The sequence below is a fragment of the Bidens hawaiensis genome, unplaced genomic scaffold (assembly GCF_021521415.1).
Source record: "Bidens hawaiensis isolate Kalapana, Puna unplaced genomic scaffold, B.hawaiensis_p1.1 tig00040035_1, whole genome shotgun sequence".
In the NCBI taxonomy this organism is placed as follows: Eukaryota; Viridiplantae; Streptophyta; class Magnoliopsida; order Asterales; family Asteraceae; genus Bidens; species Bidens hawaiensis.
The window spans coordinates 62,409-79,571 of record NW_027497051.1 but is presented as its reverse complement, the minus strand read 5'-3'; the positions used below and the strand labels follow the sequence as shown (position 1 = coordinate 79,571).

Below are 17,163 nucleotides of genomic sequence, written 5' to 3'. Positions count from 1 at the left end.
ATATGAATCTCTAATCGAAGACAATTAAAGGACTTAGGTTATTTAATTAGCATTTTGTGATAAACAAATTGAATGTTTATAATATGTGCTTGTTATTGTGTATAACATGGATACAACTGTAACCATAAAAATTGTTAAATTTTTTTATACTCAATCCTACACATTTGTAAATGTAGCCCTATTATACATATTTTGACTATCAGTGAATAAATTGATAAAACTTTGTACATTTGCGAAGTAAATATAGTATATATAATGATATATTTAGGGTCCTAGTCCTACCCACCCCAAACTCCAAATCGGTCTATTGATAAAACTTTAATTTATCGCTTTAAAGTTGTATGGTATTTAGTAAAATCTTATCTTGGTAACGATAAGGTGTAAAGAACATAAGTTTGGTCATGAATTCAGGATTTCAGCCTATATGTTTGCAATTAAGAGATCCGTATCATACGATTGAATAATGATACATATGCATATACAAATTGCATATGCAATAAATGAAAGGTAATGATCAAAGACTTACTAGAGTGCGTGATTACATATATATTTAACATGAAGGAGTTGGTTGGTTGTTAACAAACCTAATATCATATCATGTGCTAACATATATAGTTGTTTGAAGATTAATATTGGTTTTAACATGATTGATGTCTAATAGTAATCAAGATATTTTAGTTTATATCAAGTGTGTGATAACGACGACTGAGATGTCCGTCCAAGTAGTATGTATGTATACATTTAGTCACATGTGAAATTTGACATGTATCCAATCAAAGTGAAAAAACTCACCTTGTCTTAAAAAGAGTACCATGTATGTAACTTGCTATTTTGAGTCACACATCACACATCATCCTAAATGGGACCTTATTCTTTGCACGGCTGACCTTCAAATTTGAAAAGTAGACACCAATCTCTTATTGGGCCTTATTCTTTTCAAATTGCAACCACCTACAAATTTGAAAAGTAAACAACAAAGCTTCCACATATTTGTATAACTTTTAAAAATATAAACTAAATTTTATAGATCTTCGTGATTAAAAATGTAATAACTAGATTAGTACACTAAAAGCATCACTGGAGACACATAAAGTGTATGTACGTGTCATTGATTACACTAATTAATATCAATAATGTATAGTGTATGAACAAAAAATGCATTTGAAAGTGTAACATGTGAATGCCGCTATAAAGAATAATCAACAAGACATATAATGCATTAATCAACGCACACACTATACTGTCTTGCATGTGATGTAAGCACTAACTGACTTAAGTGTTATCACTAACACATGTAAACGTGTGGAATTTCTACTATAGTTAACAAATAAGATGTTTCACTTAATTATGAAGTATGTGGCTGACCCTACAAATTTTGTTCCAAGTTCTCAAATGTCTCCTGGCTCAGCCCATAAAAGAAGTTATCAAGTTATTTTTCTATAATTGTTATAAAAGACAAGGTTATAAAAGATATATTTATTGTGAATTACACGAATGGTTTATGTGGTTTATCTCACGTCACACTTTTAGGTCCAAGTTTCAAAAGTTGCAAGTTCGAAATTTCAAGTTTCAGTTTGGAACATGTATGAGATACAGTACTAACTTTCATTAGCTTTTCATTAAAATTTAAATATCATCTCTAATTGATTCCTAGGCCTGATCAAGACACATAAGGTAAGTTGACAACTCTTTAAATTTCTTAAGGGTTCGGTTCTAATCCAATTGTATTGTAGTAAAACTATATACAAAATAGTCTTTCCATCTTTGAGTTAATTTCTTAAATAGTCTTTCATTAACCCAAGATTGGCACCGCAAACTTTAAACTTGTATCTTTGGAAACATACCCGGTAGTTCGTACACTGTTAATGGTATCTGCACCCGCGAGAGTCCAAAGGTATGTCTGGGAGTCTTAGACAAACCACGTGAACCATTTGTGTATGTGTAGTTGTTAACTATATTTTTATGAAGATGCCAAATAATTACAAGTACGCTTATAAAATTAAAAGACACTACAAGTTTTTAAGATGAGTATCATATACAAATAACATATCAAATACATGAAAGCAATATACTTCACAATACTACAAACAATATAACAAAATCTATCCTACAACCAAACCAATTACTTTTACTAAAAAACATCATCACAACTTATGAATTACCTGAAGCAGTTATCTTCGGGCGCAATTCTGTAGGAAGAAAACACTTAGCCAACCAATACAACGGTTTCATTAATTCAGCTCTTTTCTTTCTCCAAAACCATATAGCAGCATTATACTGTTGGTTTCTAATCACTTGCGTGGCTGCCCGCCAATCATATTTCTCCATCTCCAACGGTGTTACTCTGGTCAAGACGGTGGGTCGTAGGTCCCGCCGACCGCTTGGTGAACGCGTTCATTTCTGTGTTCAGTGTGATTTTCCTGTAGCGGTTTATGGACGTTTGGTATGTAATTTAACTTCTTGTATTGTTATAGGTTATTGTAGTTGGTGATTGTTCATGGTTTTGCAACTTGATGGTTCGGTTTGGACGATTTTAAACAAAAAAATAGTTTTGTATTAAATGCTTAGTGATGATAAGTTTTGTATTAAATGCTTAGTCATGGTTTTGCAACTTGATGGTTCGGTTTGGACGATTTTAAACAAAAAAATAGTTTTGTATTAAATGCTTAGTGATGATAAGGATTGTTTATGAATATAATGTATGTTTATAACTTTATATTCCTAAAAGAATCATAAATAATAAATGTTAACCAACCGATTCCATTTTCTGAACTATCAAACCGTTAAAGACAGAACCATGAACCTTATAGTGTATATGTATATATATATATGGCAAGTAGCATCTAATGCGACATTTACTATTGCTTTAAATTAAAATTAAAGCAGAGCCCAGTTGGACCCACAAGACTCACCTTGAAGAGGGACGTCTGCGCAATGACCAACTGCTCCAGCAGGACCCACCATGCTCAAAGAACCTTACGCGCAGTACGCCAGCTGTACCCGCAGGGAAAGCCTCCCAATGAAGTACCCCGCCTGTTCCCGCAGCTGCGGATACAAGCCATCAGGGAAGGCTACCCGCACTAACAGCAAGGCTACACGCACAAGGCATTAGCTACTTCAGTAGTCACATGAAGGAATGAGCAAGGCGGGAATACTCCCGCCTAAATGAGCCAGTCCGTATGCTTCTGGAAGGTCTTTCGTACTATACCTACTAAGGTATGGGCGGAACAGACAATTTGACCAGAGCAGCCCATGAACCAATCACAGGGTGACAGCTCACCGACAACAATACGAGGAGGAGCACCCTCTAGTACTGTTTGTCACTATTAGCCGCTGCCTACTCACCAACCCTTACGATGGGACGTGCACAGCCTACAGTTGGTGGAACAGTGCGTAGCCGGCAGTAAAGGAACAGTATACAGCCGACCTTTACTGTTGGCCGTAGCCTACCCACCAACCAGCATGGCCTGTGCGTAGTCCACTGTTGGTAGAACAGGAATACTATTCAGCCGGCTGTACCTTCTAGGAAACCTACCTTCGGCTATAAATACTCCAACACCTTGGAATGGTAAGGACATCATCTGATATCTCAATCTTATCTAGCAATCTCTTAATATACACTTATATTTGGAGCAATCTAGTCTGATTCTCACGCCGGAGGGTGGTCACAAGGAGGAACCCCCCCCCCCCTTCTCAGTGACGAGCTTACGGTGTCTGTTTTGCAGGTCCCCTGAAGAACAACCTTCTCTGCTAGACCTCATCCTCGTGGGAAACATTACTTAACCCCCAGATTATCTGTAATCTGCCCAGGGTTCACTTAGTGTTTCTTCATTGGCGCCATCCGTGCATAAAAGCTAGAACTAATTCTTAGTTTTTTCAAAGTTTCTGAAGAAATGGTTAACGTTACTCCGGTCCCAAGACCAGTAAGTGACCAAGAAACCCCGGTGACCACAACCCCAGTAACGGGGAACACCGGCGGTTATACAAATCTTACGAACACTACCCCGGCTACCCAAGCCGGGGCAAGTGCAGTAAATATTCCACTGGGGTTCACTGATGCCCAGTTGGAAAAACGAACGAGGGTCCCTCGCCAAACACTAGATCAAGTGAAGGCGTGGGCCGAAGCACGTCAGAGAGAGTTCCAAGCTGAATTGGATGAACGCTTGCGTTCAGTTCAACAGGCTGACGAATTCGGCAGTACTCGCCAACATCTCAATATGAACAGTGAGTGCGAGTACTCAGACGACGAGAGGGAAGAATCCGATACCGACGCAAACCCTCGCCATAAGGCGAAAGGGAAGCGTAAGGAAACGGACTTCCAACCAAAAAGGAATTTTGGGGAAGCTTTTAAACCAACAAATGCGGAGAGAAACCCGCGTGACTTCTCCAAAACCTTTAGACCAACTGCTACAAATGCAGGAAAGTCAAAGTTCGCAAGGGACATTGCGGAAGCAATCGCCCCGAGAAGTGCCAAACAAATGTCCAACATTGGCACTTATGATGGTCTATCCGACCCGGACGACCACTTGAACAGATTCATTACGGGGGCAACCGTCAGTAACTGGACGGAACCCACGTGGTGTTATATGTTCCAGATGACTCTGGTTGGAGCGGCCAGGGCATGGTTCGACCGTTTACCGGTCCACCACATTTATGATTGGGCGGACTTTCAGAATAAGTTCAGCCAGCACTTCAGCTAGCAGAGGAAATATACTGAAGAACAGTGGACGATCCTCAACTGCGTTAGAGAGGAGGATGAATCTTTACTAGACTTCATCACCCGCTTCAACTCCAAAAAGCTAAGTCTCGGCAACATAAGTGAAGATCTTGTTCGCGCCGCTTTCATCCAAGGCGCCGAATACCCAGAGCTTATCCGCACATTGACGGGTAAGGATGGCATGCCATCAACATGGGATGCCATCATGACGGCGGCAAAGCGCTTTGCCGAGACGGAGAAGCAACTGGGAAGGGACCTTCCCCAGAGTACACACCTCTACACGCAGAGGACAAGAGAGAACAATGTTCGGATCGCCCGGCAGAACAAAAAGAGGAGGCTAGGTATCTGGCAGTCAAGGGTAAACTTTGACACCTCATCCAGCTCTCACCATCTTGGTGGAAGAAATCACACACACCCTTCAAGCCAAAAGCACCGGTGGACGCCACTCACCAAAAGCGTCACGGAGATATTTGCCACTGAAAAGCTACCATGGCCAAAGGCTCCAATGATCCGGCAGCGACCTAATGCGGATCAGAGTAAATCCTGTGACTTCCACGGGACAAAAGGTCATAGTACGGAAGAGTGTACATCCTTGAAGGATATTATTGAAGCATTCGTCAAGGATGGAAGACTGGCACACCTGGTGGCATCAATCAAGAAGGGAGGAAGAAACGACAACCGGTACCGAGGCTACGGACGAAAGCCCGTTGACATCAGCATCAACATGGTTCATGGTAAGATCAGAGGAAGAAAAAGGCGAACGACAGAACCATGTGCGTGGAAGGAAGCTGAGGTGCGCTTCTCGCGAGTGCCAGGAGGATCCAGCAAAGAAGGCCCTATCGTCATCAAAAGCCAGCTGGGGCACTACATCACTTCTCGCACTCTTGCTGATAACGGCGCCTCGTCAACGGTGATGTACAGGCAGTTCTTTGACAAGCTAGATGACGAAGACAAGGAACGCCTGGAACCGATCTGCGCCTCGATGGAAGGGTTTGATGGCAGCACAAACACCCCCTGGGTATCCTATCGTTCCCTGTCACTCTTACGGATAGGAAACACTCCCGCACAGAAGATGTGGACTTTGTCGTGATGAGGAAGCCACACCACACATACGACATTCTCTTCGGGAGAGACGGGATGGCAAGATTCAACGCCGTGGTATCCTCAGTCCACGGCATGATGGGATGGCCAACAGCTGAGGGTGTAGCGATGATCACCGGCATTCCCTAGGTATGCATCGCATCTGTCTCATCTAAACCCAAACCAAAGATGGCTAAACCAACCATCACTGAACCAGAATGATGGGCCTTCAATGGCAAATACCCTGACCAGGCCGTCACCATTGGCCCAACAATTGTTGATCCCACACGCACCCTACTCAAGCGCTTATTACAAAAAAACGCTGACATCTTCGCGTGGACACCAGCTGACATGACTGGTGTACCCCGAAGTAAGGCAGAGCATAAGCTCAAATGCGATCCGGCTGTTACGCCGATCGTACAAAAGCGCAGAGTAATGGGGCCAGAACAAACTAACGTGTGTAGAACCCAAGTCAAGGAACTCCTTGACGCAGGCATCGTACGCGTTAGTAGATATCAAACTTGGGTTGCAAATCCCGTTATGGTACCGAAGAATAACAAACAATGGCGCATGTGTATAGATTTCAAGGACTTGAACAAAGCATGCCCCAAAGATTGTTATCCGTTACCCGAAATTGATCTTAAGGTGGACTCATTGGCACCGTTCCGCCTTAAATGCTTCCTGGACGCGTATAAGGGGTACCATCAAATCCACATGGCCGTTGATGATCAGGACAAAACCGCATTTCGGACGCCCGATGGCACATTTTGTTACCAAATGATGCCATTCGGACTTAAGAATGCCGGGTCCACATACCAACGCCTGATGGACAACCAGTTTCATGCCCAAATTGGGAGGAACTTGGAAGTCTACATGGATGACTTGGTCATCAAAAGCCCTGACCCAGAAGCGATGTTGAAAGACATCGAAGAGACTTTCAACACGCTCAGGAAGATAAACATGAAGCTCAACCCGAGCAAGTGTGCCTTTGGAATGGAAGAAGGGAAGTTCTTGGGGGTCATCGTCACTAAAGATGGCTTTAGAGCGAACCCTGAAAAGGTCGAAGCCATTATCAAAATGGAATCACCTACTACCATCAAACAGGCTCAGACACTGAATGGACGACTAGTGGCACTTAATCGCTTTTTGGCAAACCACGCAGAAGAGTCCTTTCCTTTCGTGTCAACGTTGAGAAACTGTTTAAAGAAAACGCACTTCCGCTGGACACCAGAAGCGGAAGCAGCTTTTCAGGAGATTCGGTCACGCTTGATCGAACTCCCAACGCTCACAGCGCCTAAAGCGGGAGAGGAGTTAATCCTATACCTTTCCGCAACAGATAGAGCAACCGAGGCAGTACTGCTAGTAGAGCGAAAAGGCATCCAGATGCCAATCTATTATGTCAGCCGTATCCTAACAGACGTAGAAACCCGGTACTCTACCCTCGAAAAAATAGTCTTAGCACTTATACATGCTTCACGCAGGTTAAGACGATATTTCCAGGGTCACCCAATCACCATTCTCTCCAACTTCAAACTTGCAAACGTCCTAGGCAAACCCGAGTTATCGGGACGCCTAGCCAAATGGGCAATCGAGTTGGGGGAATGCGCGATAAAGTATAAGCCAAGACCAGCCATAAAAGGCCAGGTTCTGGCCGACTTTATTGCAGAAGTGCCTGCATCGCGGGAAAAAGAGTGCCAGGAAGAGGCTCAACCCTCTCCAGCACAAGACATCAATGACGTCTGGCGACTCTACACTGATGGAGCAGCCAGTAACGAGGGTTCAGGCGCAGGGCTGAAACTAACCAACCCAGCAGGCCAAGAATACACTTACGCTATTCGACTGGATTTACGAATAACGAAGCCGAGTATGAGGCATTCTTGGCTGGGCTGAGAATTGCGCGTAAGATGGGGGTAAAAAACTTGGAAGCCCAAGTGGATTCCATGTTGGTAGCCAATCAAATCAACAGGACGTACACGGCCGTGAACGACACAATGGCCCTGTACCTCGCACAAGCAAAATCCCTTATGCGCGATTTCAATGACTGCAAAGTCATACACGTCAAGCGAAGTGAAAACAAATCTGCGGATGCGTTAAGCAAGCTTGCATCATTAGCCTTCACCCACTTAGGAAAAGATATCCGCATTGAACTCCTCGAGGCACCTTCGGTCCCGCACAAGGAAATTTGTGTCATCCAAACCGGCACGGAAACGTGGATGACACCAATAATAAAATACCTTGCGACAGGTACACTACCAGAATAAAAAACACAGGCAAGAAAACTACGCTGTAAAGCACTAAATTATCAACTCATCGATAACATCCTTTACAGACGTAACTTTCTTGGCCCACTCTTAAGATGCGTGGACAACCAAGATGCTGACTACCTCCTAAGGGAAGTACACGAAGGCATCTGTGGAGTACACGCAGGTCCCCGCGCTGTTGTAGCTAAGCTAAACAACGCGGGATACTTTTGGCCGGGGATGCATACGGATGCACTGGCATACATCAGAAAATGCAGGTCTTGCCAGCTTTACGCACCCAACACGCACCGCCCGAAGAATGAACTTGTTCCAGTCACTTCTTCATGGCCATTTCAGAAGTGGGCCATCGATGTGACAGGCCCATTTCCTACAGCAGCAGGAAATGTTCAGTTCTTAGTGGTAGCCATCGACTACTTCACCAAGTGGATAGAAGCAAAACCCTTAGCCCAAACAACCGCAAAACATATCAAAAAATTTATTTGGGAATTTATTATTTGTCGTTTTGGACTTCCACAGAATTTGGTGAGCGATAACGGCACCAACTTTGCTGACAAGAAGCTACAACAGTGGCTGAAAGAACTTCAAATCACTCACACCTTTACCTCAGTGGCACACCCGCAAGGTAATGGTGAGGTGGAAAGAGCAAATAAGAGCATCGTCGAAGGCATAAAGAAAAGACTCTTGAAACACGATTTCCGGCTGGGTGGACGAGCTTCCGCACGTCCTTTGGGCAAACAGAACGCTGAAGAAGGCCAGTACGGGAGAAACCCCGTTCAGTCTCACTTATGGCACTGAAGCCATGGTCCCGGTCGAAATTGGTTTACCCTCACCAAGGGTCTTGATTCAGCCAGAAGACAATGATGCGGAAAGACGGTTAGACCTAATGCTAACCGATGAACGCAGAGACTTAGCCGCAGTGCGTGAAGAGAACTACAAGCGACAAATGCAAAAGTACTACAACACGCGGGTAAAACTCTGCAACTTCAATGTAGGAGACTACATACTGCGTAACAACGAGGCTTCGAACCAAGAACGCCCGAGAAAGCTGGCCCCGGTCTGGGAAGGGCCATACATCATCAGAGAAGTCCTGGGAAAGGGCGCATACCGGCTCGAAAGGCTCGATGGTACTCCCATCCCAAGAACATGGAATGGAGCTCAATTACGCAAATGTTATATGTAGATCAATTCCAAACTTGTAAAGAAAAGGCCTAGAGCCACTTCTAATGGAAATGATTCTCCTTTCACAATGTGTTGATAGCCTTACCTTTATACTTATGAACTTCCCACACTATTGTGCCGGTATTCACCGCATAAATGGGGGAAGAAGTAAGTCGTTACGTGTGGAAGGCGGCAAAACCCGCATAAACACAACGCTAAAAATGTTAAAGTTTTAAGGAAAACCTACACGCAGGTCGGATGTAAGTAAAGTTTAGCCATCCTTGTAAGTGCAAGTGACGGTCTTACCCGCACAATCACGAACAAGGAAGCAAAACTTCAACCTATCATCTACCACGTTCAAAGGTTAACTTATTCTGAACACTTGAAAATTTCAAAGGAAAAGATGAGGAAAACTTCCACGCAGGTCAGATATAAGTAAAGTTAAGCCATCCTACTAAGTGTAAGTGACGGTCATACCCGCACAATCATGAAAGAGGAAGCGAAACAAACTTATAATTTACCACGTTAAAAAGTTAACTTATCTAAGTACTAAAGAAATTGCTAAGTTAGATCAAAACATGGGTAAAATAAACAAGGCAAAGAACAAACACAATCTTTATTTCATCAGAATTCAAATATTACAAAGAGCTATACAAAAGCAAAAATCTACGCTAGTGGTGGAAAGGGATCTTCAGAATCAAGCTTCAGGACCACTTCTGCTTGGACCCGCTCCATCAGTAGAGCGTGGTGGTTCAAGGAAAGCTTTAAGGATAGCAAGCCCATCATCAGCAGCAGCGACTTCGTTCACCTTCTCCACCACCGGATGCGGGAAGGCGGCATACTGGTTCACTGCTTGGTCATAAACAGCTTCAGTATCCACATCATACAAAGGGAAGTTGGAAGGCGGGATGCCTTTCTCAACGAACCCTAGACCAAGCAGGAAGCCGGCCTTTTCCCCATCCTCATGAGAAGCGTTGAGGGCTGCGCTCATAGCATCGTCATAAGACGTCTCTGAGAAGACCCGATGCACAACCTACAAGAAAATATACAAGTATCAGAACCCTTTCTATTTACAAAGAAAAGCGTAAAGACATGAAAGCTTACCTGAGACAACGCTTCTCGAAGAAGCCATTCCTTGGCAACCAGAGCTTCTTGGAGGGCAGCTTGAGCTTCGTTACGGGCGCGTTCGGCTTCACTCTTGTTGAGGTTGGCAAGCAACACTTCTTTAGCCGCAGCCTCTTCGACGCCCTTTAGCTTCCGCTCAGTATGGTCAAGCACCCCCCTCTGGTCCAAGATCTCCTGGAGCTTTTTGGCGTCTTCCATCGCCAAGGCATCATAAGCCTGCTGGAGAGCCTCTAATTTGGCTTTAAGCTCTTCATTCTCCACGCGTAGAGGCTCAGCAACAGCTTCAGCCTTGGTGGCCCTCTCGGTTGCGTTCCTCGCAGTTTCCTTAGCCAGCCGAAGCTGTTCATTAACAGCTTGGGCAGCCTTGGAACGGGCCTCGAGTCGAGCCTGAACTTCAACCTCGAGGGCCTTGAAGGCCTTCTCCTTTTCCGCAGCCACTGCGGAAAGCCTTTGGTTCTCCTCCTGGACAGCCCGCGCCTGAGCCACTTCTTTAAGGCGAGCTGCTTTTAACTTGTCGTTTTCACGACAAAGCAGCTCGACGCGCGGCTGCATCCGGGCCAGGAGAACCCGAAGCTCATTGGTTAGCCTACCCTCCTGGTAGCTAGCCATGGCTTCCCCCAACGCACCACTGGGAGCAGCGTGACGAGCCCATTCCACGCACTCCACAGGGGTGCGAAGGGTTGTTCCTCGGCGAATGTTCCATCGTGGAACATACACTTCATTGGAATCCGACACTGCAAAAAACATAAAGCAGTTAGGAAAAGATGATAAAAAAAAAAATGAAAAGGGCCAAAAGAACCCTACGCACCTGTAGGGTCAACAACAGGCCGATAGCCGCCGAACCCATCACCTGAACCCAAGGGAAATCCATCCAAGAGGTCAGGCAGATGGGAAGGTGGCAGAGATTGGCGTGAAGCCCCATGCGTACCTGATGGATCGGCCGTCGATGACGGGGGCATGGTAGCAGCCGCCGCAGTCGCCGCCGCGGAATCCGCAGCAATAGTAACCGCCGGCTCCGTGAAAGATGCTGTAAAAATCGCACTCACAGCCGGCGGTGACGTCATCTCAGCTGGAACAGTCGGCTCAAAGGAGTGAGCAACTGAACCAGCGGAAGCAGGCGCGACGCCTCAGGTAGGCTGACCAAGCCTACCGTCATTGGCGGGGAGGTACTCCTCTGCGCTCCACCCTGGAATGCGTCAACATCCACGCCTGCGTAAAGAAGATAAGTGTTAAATGATATTAAGCTATGAAGTTAAAAGACGAAGTTTGTACTTACGGGTTTTCTTGAGCCTAAAGGTACGGAGAGGCGGGGACGAACCCGATGGAGCCGGCCTCTTTGCGCCGGTTACCGTCGTCTTCTTGGGCTCTCCGGAGGTGACAGTCGCAGCCTCCGGAGCGGTGGTCTTATCACCACCGGGATTCCCCGCCACCTCTTCGCTCTCGGTCTCCGAATCAGACCGAGGCGCTGGATCGGCAGTGGAGGCCACCTCCTTTCCCTTCCCGCCGGCAGCCTTCTTCTTCCGCACCAACGGAGGACCATCTGCGGATTCCTCATCAGAACATACGATTAGAGGAATTCCAGCAGAGGTTTCAACATTGAGGGGTCGAGGGTTGAAGAGCGCCTTACCTGGCCGCCTGGCGCTCAGGATCTCGTGGCCTAGCGGGTAGACCTCCACGAACCGATCCGCAGTTTGTTCTAGGATGGGCAACTCGTTCTCGTCTAGAGCGCGAGTACCCATCCGAGCGGGACCGTCAGCCTCCCGCGGGTTCAGGAGCGACTGCAGGTCGTTCCCCTCTGAAATAAACAGGAAAAAAGTTAGAAGAAATTCAGAATCAACAAAAGGAAACAAAGCATACCGTAAGGAACAGAGTTCGAACCGTATTCGAGGACGATCGGAACCTTTTGCGCATCCGCCGCCTTCCACACCCGGCTCATCCCCAACATCACCATCCCGGACTCCGCAAACCGGTAAACCGGAGATTGGACCCGGGAAATCCTCGAAAACCATTCCGCCTCCTCGTAGTTGGAGGCGTGAAGGCTGGGAAGAGCTTGCACGTTCTTAAACTTCATGGCAAGGGGGATGGCGCGAGCGGATATGAAGAAGAACTCCCGCTCCCAAGCGCGAAGACTGCGCTCGGTCGCGCAAATCTTCAAACCCTTGATTCGGGTTATCAGGGTATACCACCCCTGGATGCACCTCCAAGTGTAGAAGGTCATCAGGCGGTCAACATAGGGCTCAATGCCCAAAATCCGGCACACCCACTCAAAGTGGCGAATCTTGGCGATCGCCATGGGGTGCAACTCGGTCAAATGAACACCGTGCCTCTCAAGGACACGGTAAACAAACTTTGTCAATGGGAACCTAAGATTCCCATAAACAAAGAATGCAGCATAAACCCCGATCTTGCCTCTGGGGGCATCGTACACCGTCTGATGGGGTTCAGGAAACTCAGGCTCGAGAGACTCGAGCATGAACTTCCTGACGACGTACCGATACAGATCGCCAGGCAGAGCACACTGGCACTCACCAGCAGTACTCTTGTCATCAGCTGTAGAATCGAGATCACGAGACATCTTGTAAAAGAAGAAGAAAACGATTTCGGGAGAATGCTTGCCTGAAAAGGATGAGTATTCGCCGGAAATCGCTTAGAAGATGAAGAGAAGAGTGAAAGTGTGGATTACAAAGAACCCTCTCCCCCTTTATATACTAATCGCAATTAATGCGATGCATTTAATGCGGAAGAGAGAGAAATCGAAGGTGCAATGAAACTATGACACGTGGCAAAATGCAAGCTGGCAACAGCTGTGGACAGGACGCATACCATTAATTTCGCGGCCACGCGCCCGAAAAATCAGGCCCACGCGCCTGAAAAAGCGTCTGGAATGACCATGTACTGTCACGTCACCATAACTTCCTGCACGTCCTGACACAGTCAGAAGAAACCGTCGCACGACGTTTCAGAGGTTTGGACTGTTCTTATCCTTCCACCAACTCTTCGAATTTCAAAATTCAAAATTCAAAAAGATTCAAAAGTAAGCGGGAAAATACCCCTTACCTTGGCAACCAAGTAACCATAAGACAGGTGCGGGTACAGTGTCAAGGCAAAACCCTTCACATACTTAGCACCCGCAGGGAATTGACGCCAGGAATACCTTGGAAGTAAAGTAACCGTAAGACAAGTGCGGGTACAGTGTCAAGGCAAAACCCTTCACATACTTGGCACTCTGCAGGGAATTCAAACCAAGAAGGATCTTCTGGGCCATGCTTGCGGAAACGGGAATAACACCCCCGCATGACGGGAACGTCGAGAACTATATTGTTTGAAACTCCAAGATGGAATTGGTGGTTTTAGCATAACTGATCGCTATGTTGAAAACTACCAAGACCCCATGGAGAATCCACACAAGTGGGACTCAACGCTCCTGACGTGCGAGGAGGTTACAAACCTACCCGCTTCACACCCAAAGATCAAGCAGAAAAGTCGGGAATTTCTGCGTGACATCAGGAAAACCGCGGGAAGAATCACCACGGAAAACCTAAAAACTAAACCCTTTTCAAAACCCCTAGCTAAGTCCAAAAGTTCACCTCACTTATTAATAATTCATGAGAAGAACATTGGACTGGGGGGACTTGAAGAGGTAGGTCCCAGCAGAGCCCAGTTGGACCCACAAGACTCACCTTGAAAAGGGACGTCTGCGCAATGACCAACTGCTCCAGCAGGACCCACCATGCTCAAAGAACCTTACGCGCAGTACGCCAGCTGTACCCGCAGGGAAAGCCTCCCAATGAAGTACCCCACCTGTTCCCGCAGCTGCGGATACAAGCCATCAGGGAAGGCTACCCGCACTGACAGCAAGGCTACACGCACAAGGCATTAGCTACTTCAGTAGTCACATGAAGGAATGAGCAAGGCGGGAATACTCCCGCCTAAATGAGCCAGTCCGTATGCTTCTGGAAGGTCTTTCGTACTATACCTACTAAGGTATGGGCGGAACAGACAATTTGACCAGAGCAGCCCATGAACCAATCACAGGGTGACAGCTCACCGACAACAATACGAGGAGGAGCACCCTCTAGTACTGTTTGTCACTATTAGCCGCTGCCTACTCACCAACCCTTACGATGGGACGTGCACAGCCTACAGTTGGTGGAACAGTGCGTAGCCGGCAGTAAAGGAACAGTATACAGCCGACCTTTACTGTTGGCCGTAGCCTACCCACCAACCAGCATGGCCTGTGCGTAGTCCACTGTTGGTAGAACAGGAATACTATTCAGCCGGCTGTACCTTCTAGGAAACCTACCTTCGGCTATAAATACTCCAACACCTTGGAATGGTAAGGACATCATCTGATATCTCAATCTTATCTAGCAATCTCTTAATATACACTTATATTCGGAGCAATCTAGTCTGATTCTCACGCCGGAGGGTGGTCACAAGGAGGAACCCCACCCCCCCTTCTCAGTGACGAGCTTACGGTGTCTGTTTTGCAGGTCCCCTGAAGAACAACCTTCTCTGCTAGACCTCATCCTCGTGGGAAACATTACTTAACCCCCAGATTATCTGTAATCTGCCCAGGGTTCACTTAGTGTTTCTTCAGTTTTGCAACTTGATGGTTCGGTTTGGACGATTTTAAACAAAAAAATAGTTTTGTATTAAATGCTTAGTGATGATAAGGATTGTTTATGAATATAATGTATGTTTATAACTTTATATTCCTAAAAGAATCATAAATAATAAATGTTAACCAACCGATTCCATTTTCTGAACTATCAAACCGTTAAAGACAGAACCATGAACCTTATAGTGTATATGTATATATATATATGGCAAGTAGCATCTAATGCGACATTTACTATTGCTTTAAATTAAAATTTGTAAATACATTTGTTTTAACATTTTTCACATAGGCGTTTTTTGCGTATGTGGCATCTGATGTGGTGGCTGGCATGCAGCAACCAGTGCCACATCAGCAACATACGGGTTGCAAGTTGAGGTTGACTGCTGGAGTATGTAATAGATTATAAGTTGGTTTGGATTTCACTCCTAATTTTAAATTGGTTGCTAAAAATTAAAAAAAAAAAAAGATGTAAAGGTTGGTTTATATATTGTTTGGTTTGCTTTACTTGTATAATTATATTTAACCCACAATTATCAATAAAAAGGTTAAATAATTGAAAGTGTTTGGTATTTCTACCTGTAACAAAAGATTATCTGTCTTGACTTCTATTATATGATTAGGGCAGTGTGTTGTATTTTTATATGATTAAGTTCATAATAATACAGTCTTATGTAGAATATTAATTATTGGTTATCTTGATTTTCACAAAAAACTCTGGTTATTGCAGATGCCTTGTGAGCATGTGTTTTGTCTGGATTGTGCTAGGAGTGACTCTTTATGCTATTTGTAAGACTAAAATTACTGTCTTTAAACAACTTGATTCACAGTTAAAATAATAATTGACCCCACCCGTGTTTTATTATATTTACACAGGTGTGATGAACGTATTCAGAAGATCCAGACGATTAAAATGATGGAAGGAATCTTCATTTGTGCAGCTCCACATTGTTTAAAATCGTTTGTGAAAAAAACTAATTTTGAGGCCCATGTGCACACGGTTCATGCAGATCTTGTAACTTCAAATCCTCAAAAAGATGCAAACGAGTCTGAAGTCGCAAGCACTAAGAAACCGACAACTTCTGAGTCAACGGTTCAAGCCCCGACTCCAAAACCAGCCCAAGATGGTGATCGGTCCCAACCCCAACCCCCGGTTAGACCACTCATACAGCCACCAGTTAACCCCAATCCCAACCCGCCTCATGGTTTTGATGGGTCAAACCCGTTGCATGTTCAGCAACCGAGTTTTGAATACCCAGTGACTGCACTTCAGCCGCCAGGTTTTGTAGTACCGGTGAACCCGAGTGTGATGGGTCCTGGTTCGTTTGGTCAACCGGTTTACATTGGTCAACAGGCTCCTGAATCGGGTGTAGAACAAGGGTCTTTGTTGGGTTATCCTCAGCCTTGGAATGTTGGACCGAATGGTCAACCGTTTGACCCGTCTATGGTTATGAATCAAGGTGGTTTCTTTCAAGGAGGTCTACCATCGCAGGTGGCTAACCCGGCACAACCACCGCCTCAGCCTATGCCATTTGCTGGTTTTCATGGTGGTGATCCGAGTCATGTTGGAATGGGGTATGGATGGCAGCAAGACAAGCGTGACAGTTTTGGAAATGGTCAAGATTAATGTTGTTGATATTCCGTTTTCGACTTTTTGTGACGGTTTTGTAACTTGTTAGTTTTGATATGATTCTCATCGGTCTTGGATTTGCATGTTGTGGTCACTTCAAATGGGTAGATGTTGTCATGAGTAGTTTTTGCAGCCAGTCCTTTTGGTTATATTTTATTTTTGGAAAATCAAAACATGGCTTTTTTCATGTTTCAAGAGCATTCTCATCCATGATGGTTACGATACAAATATGTTAGAATTGAGTAAGGGATTTAATTGTTAAGGATCTTTTAGGGATGTTCACGGTCTGGTTTGACCGGCTTTGATGAGAAAGTTGGGCCCGGCTCTTAACTACAGCTTTAGAAAAAGAAATGACAAACTAAAGTGGATGGTCTGTTGGGTCTTTTGTGTTGATTTACACGGCTGGTTTCATGGTCCAAACCTTAAACTGAACCGTAAATTGTTTTCTGTTAAAATCGAACCATATGTATTTCAAACAGGTCAAATTGGCAGACTTTCTGTAACTTGAGCGGTTTTGCTGGTTTTTACGGCTTTTGACTGACTGGTGGCAAATACCAGCCAACTTAACTGCCTG

The 17,163-nt window shown here is 45.2% G+C and overlaps 1 protein-coding gene across 1 annotated transcript; it reads left to right on the top strand.

Moving 5' to 3' along the window:
- The first annotated feature begins 500 nt into the window (after nucleotides 1–500).
- LOC143591757 (E3 ubiquitin-protein ligase HAKAI homolog) lies at nucleotides 501–16,694 on the top strand. Its single transcript, XM_077071868.1, has 4 exons — nucleotides 501–507; nucleotides 2,196–2,443; nucleotides 15,690–15,748; nucleotides 15,836–16,694. The coding sequence occupies exons 1-4, from the start codon at nucleotides 501–503 to the stop codon at nucleotides 16,584–16,586; spliced, it is 1,065 nt and encodes a 354-aa protein (XP_076927983.1). The 3' UTR covers nucleotides 16,587–16,694.
- Nucleotides 16,695–17,163: the final 469 nt, after the last annotated feature.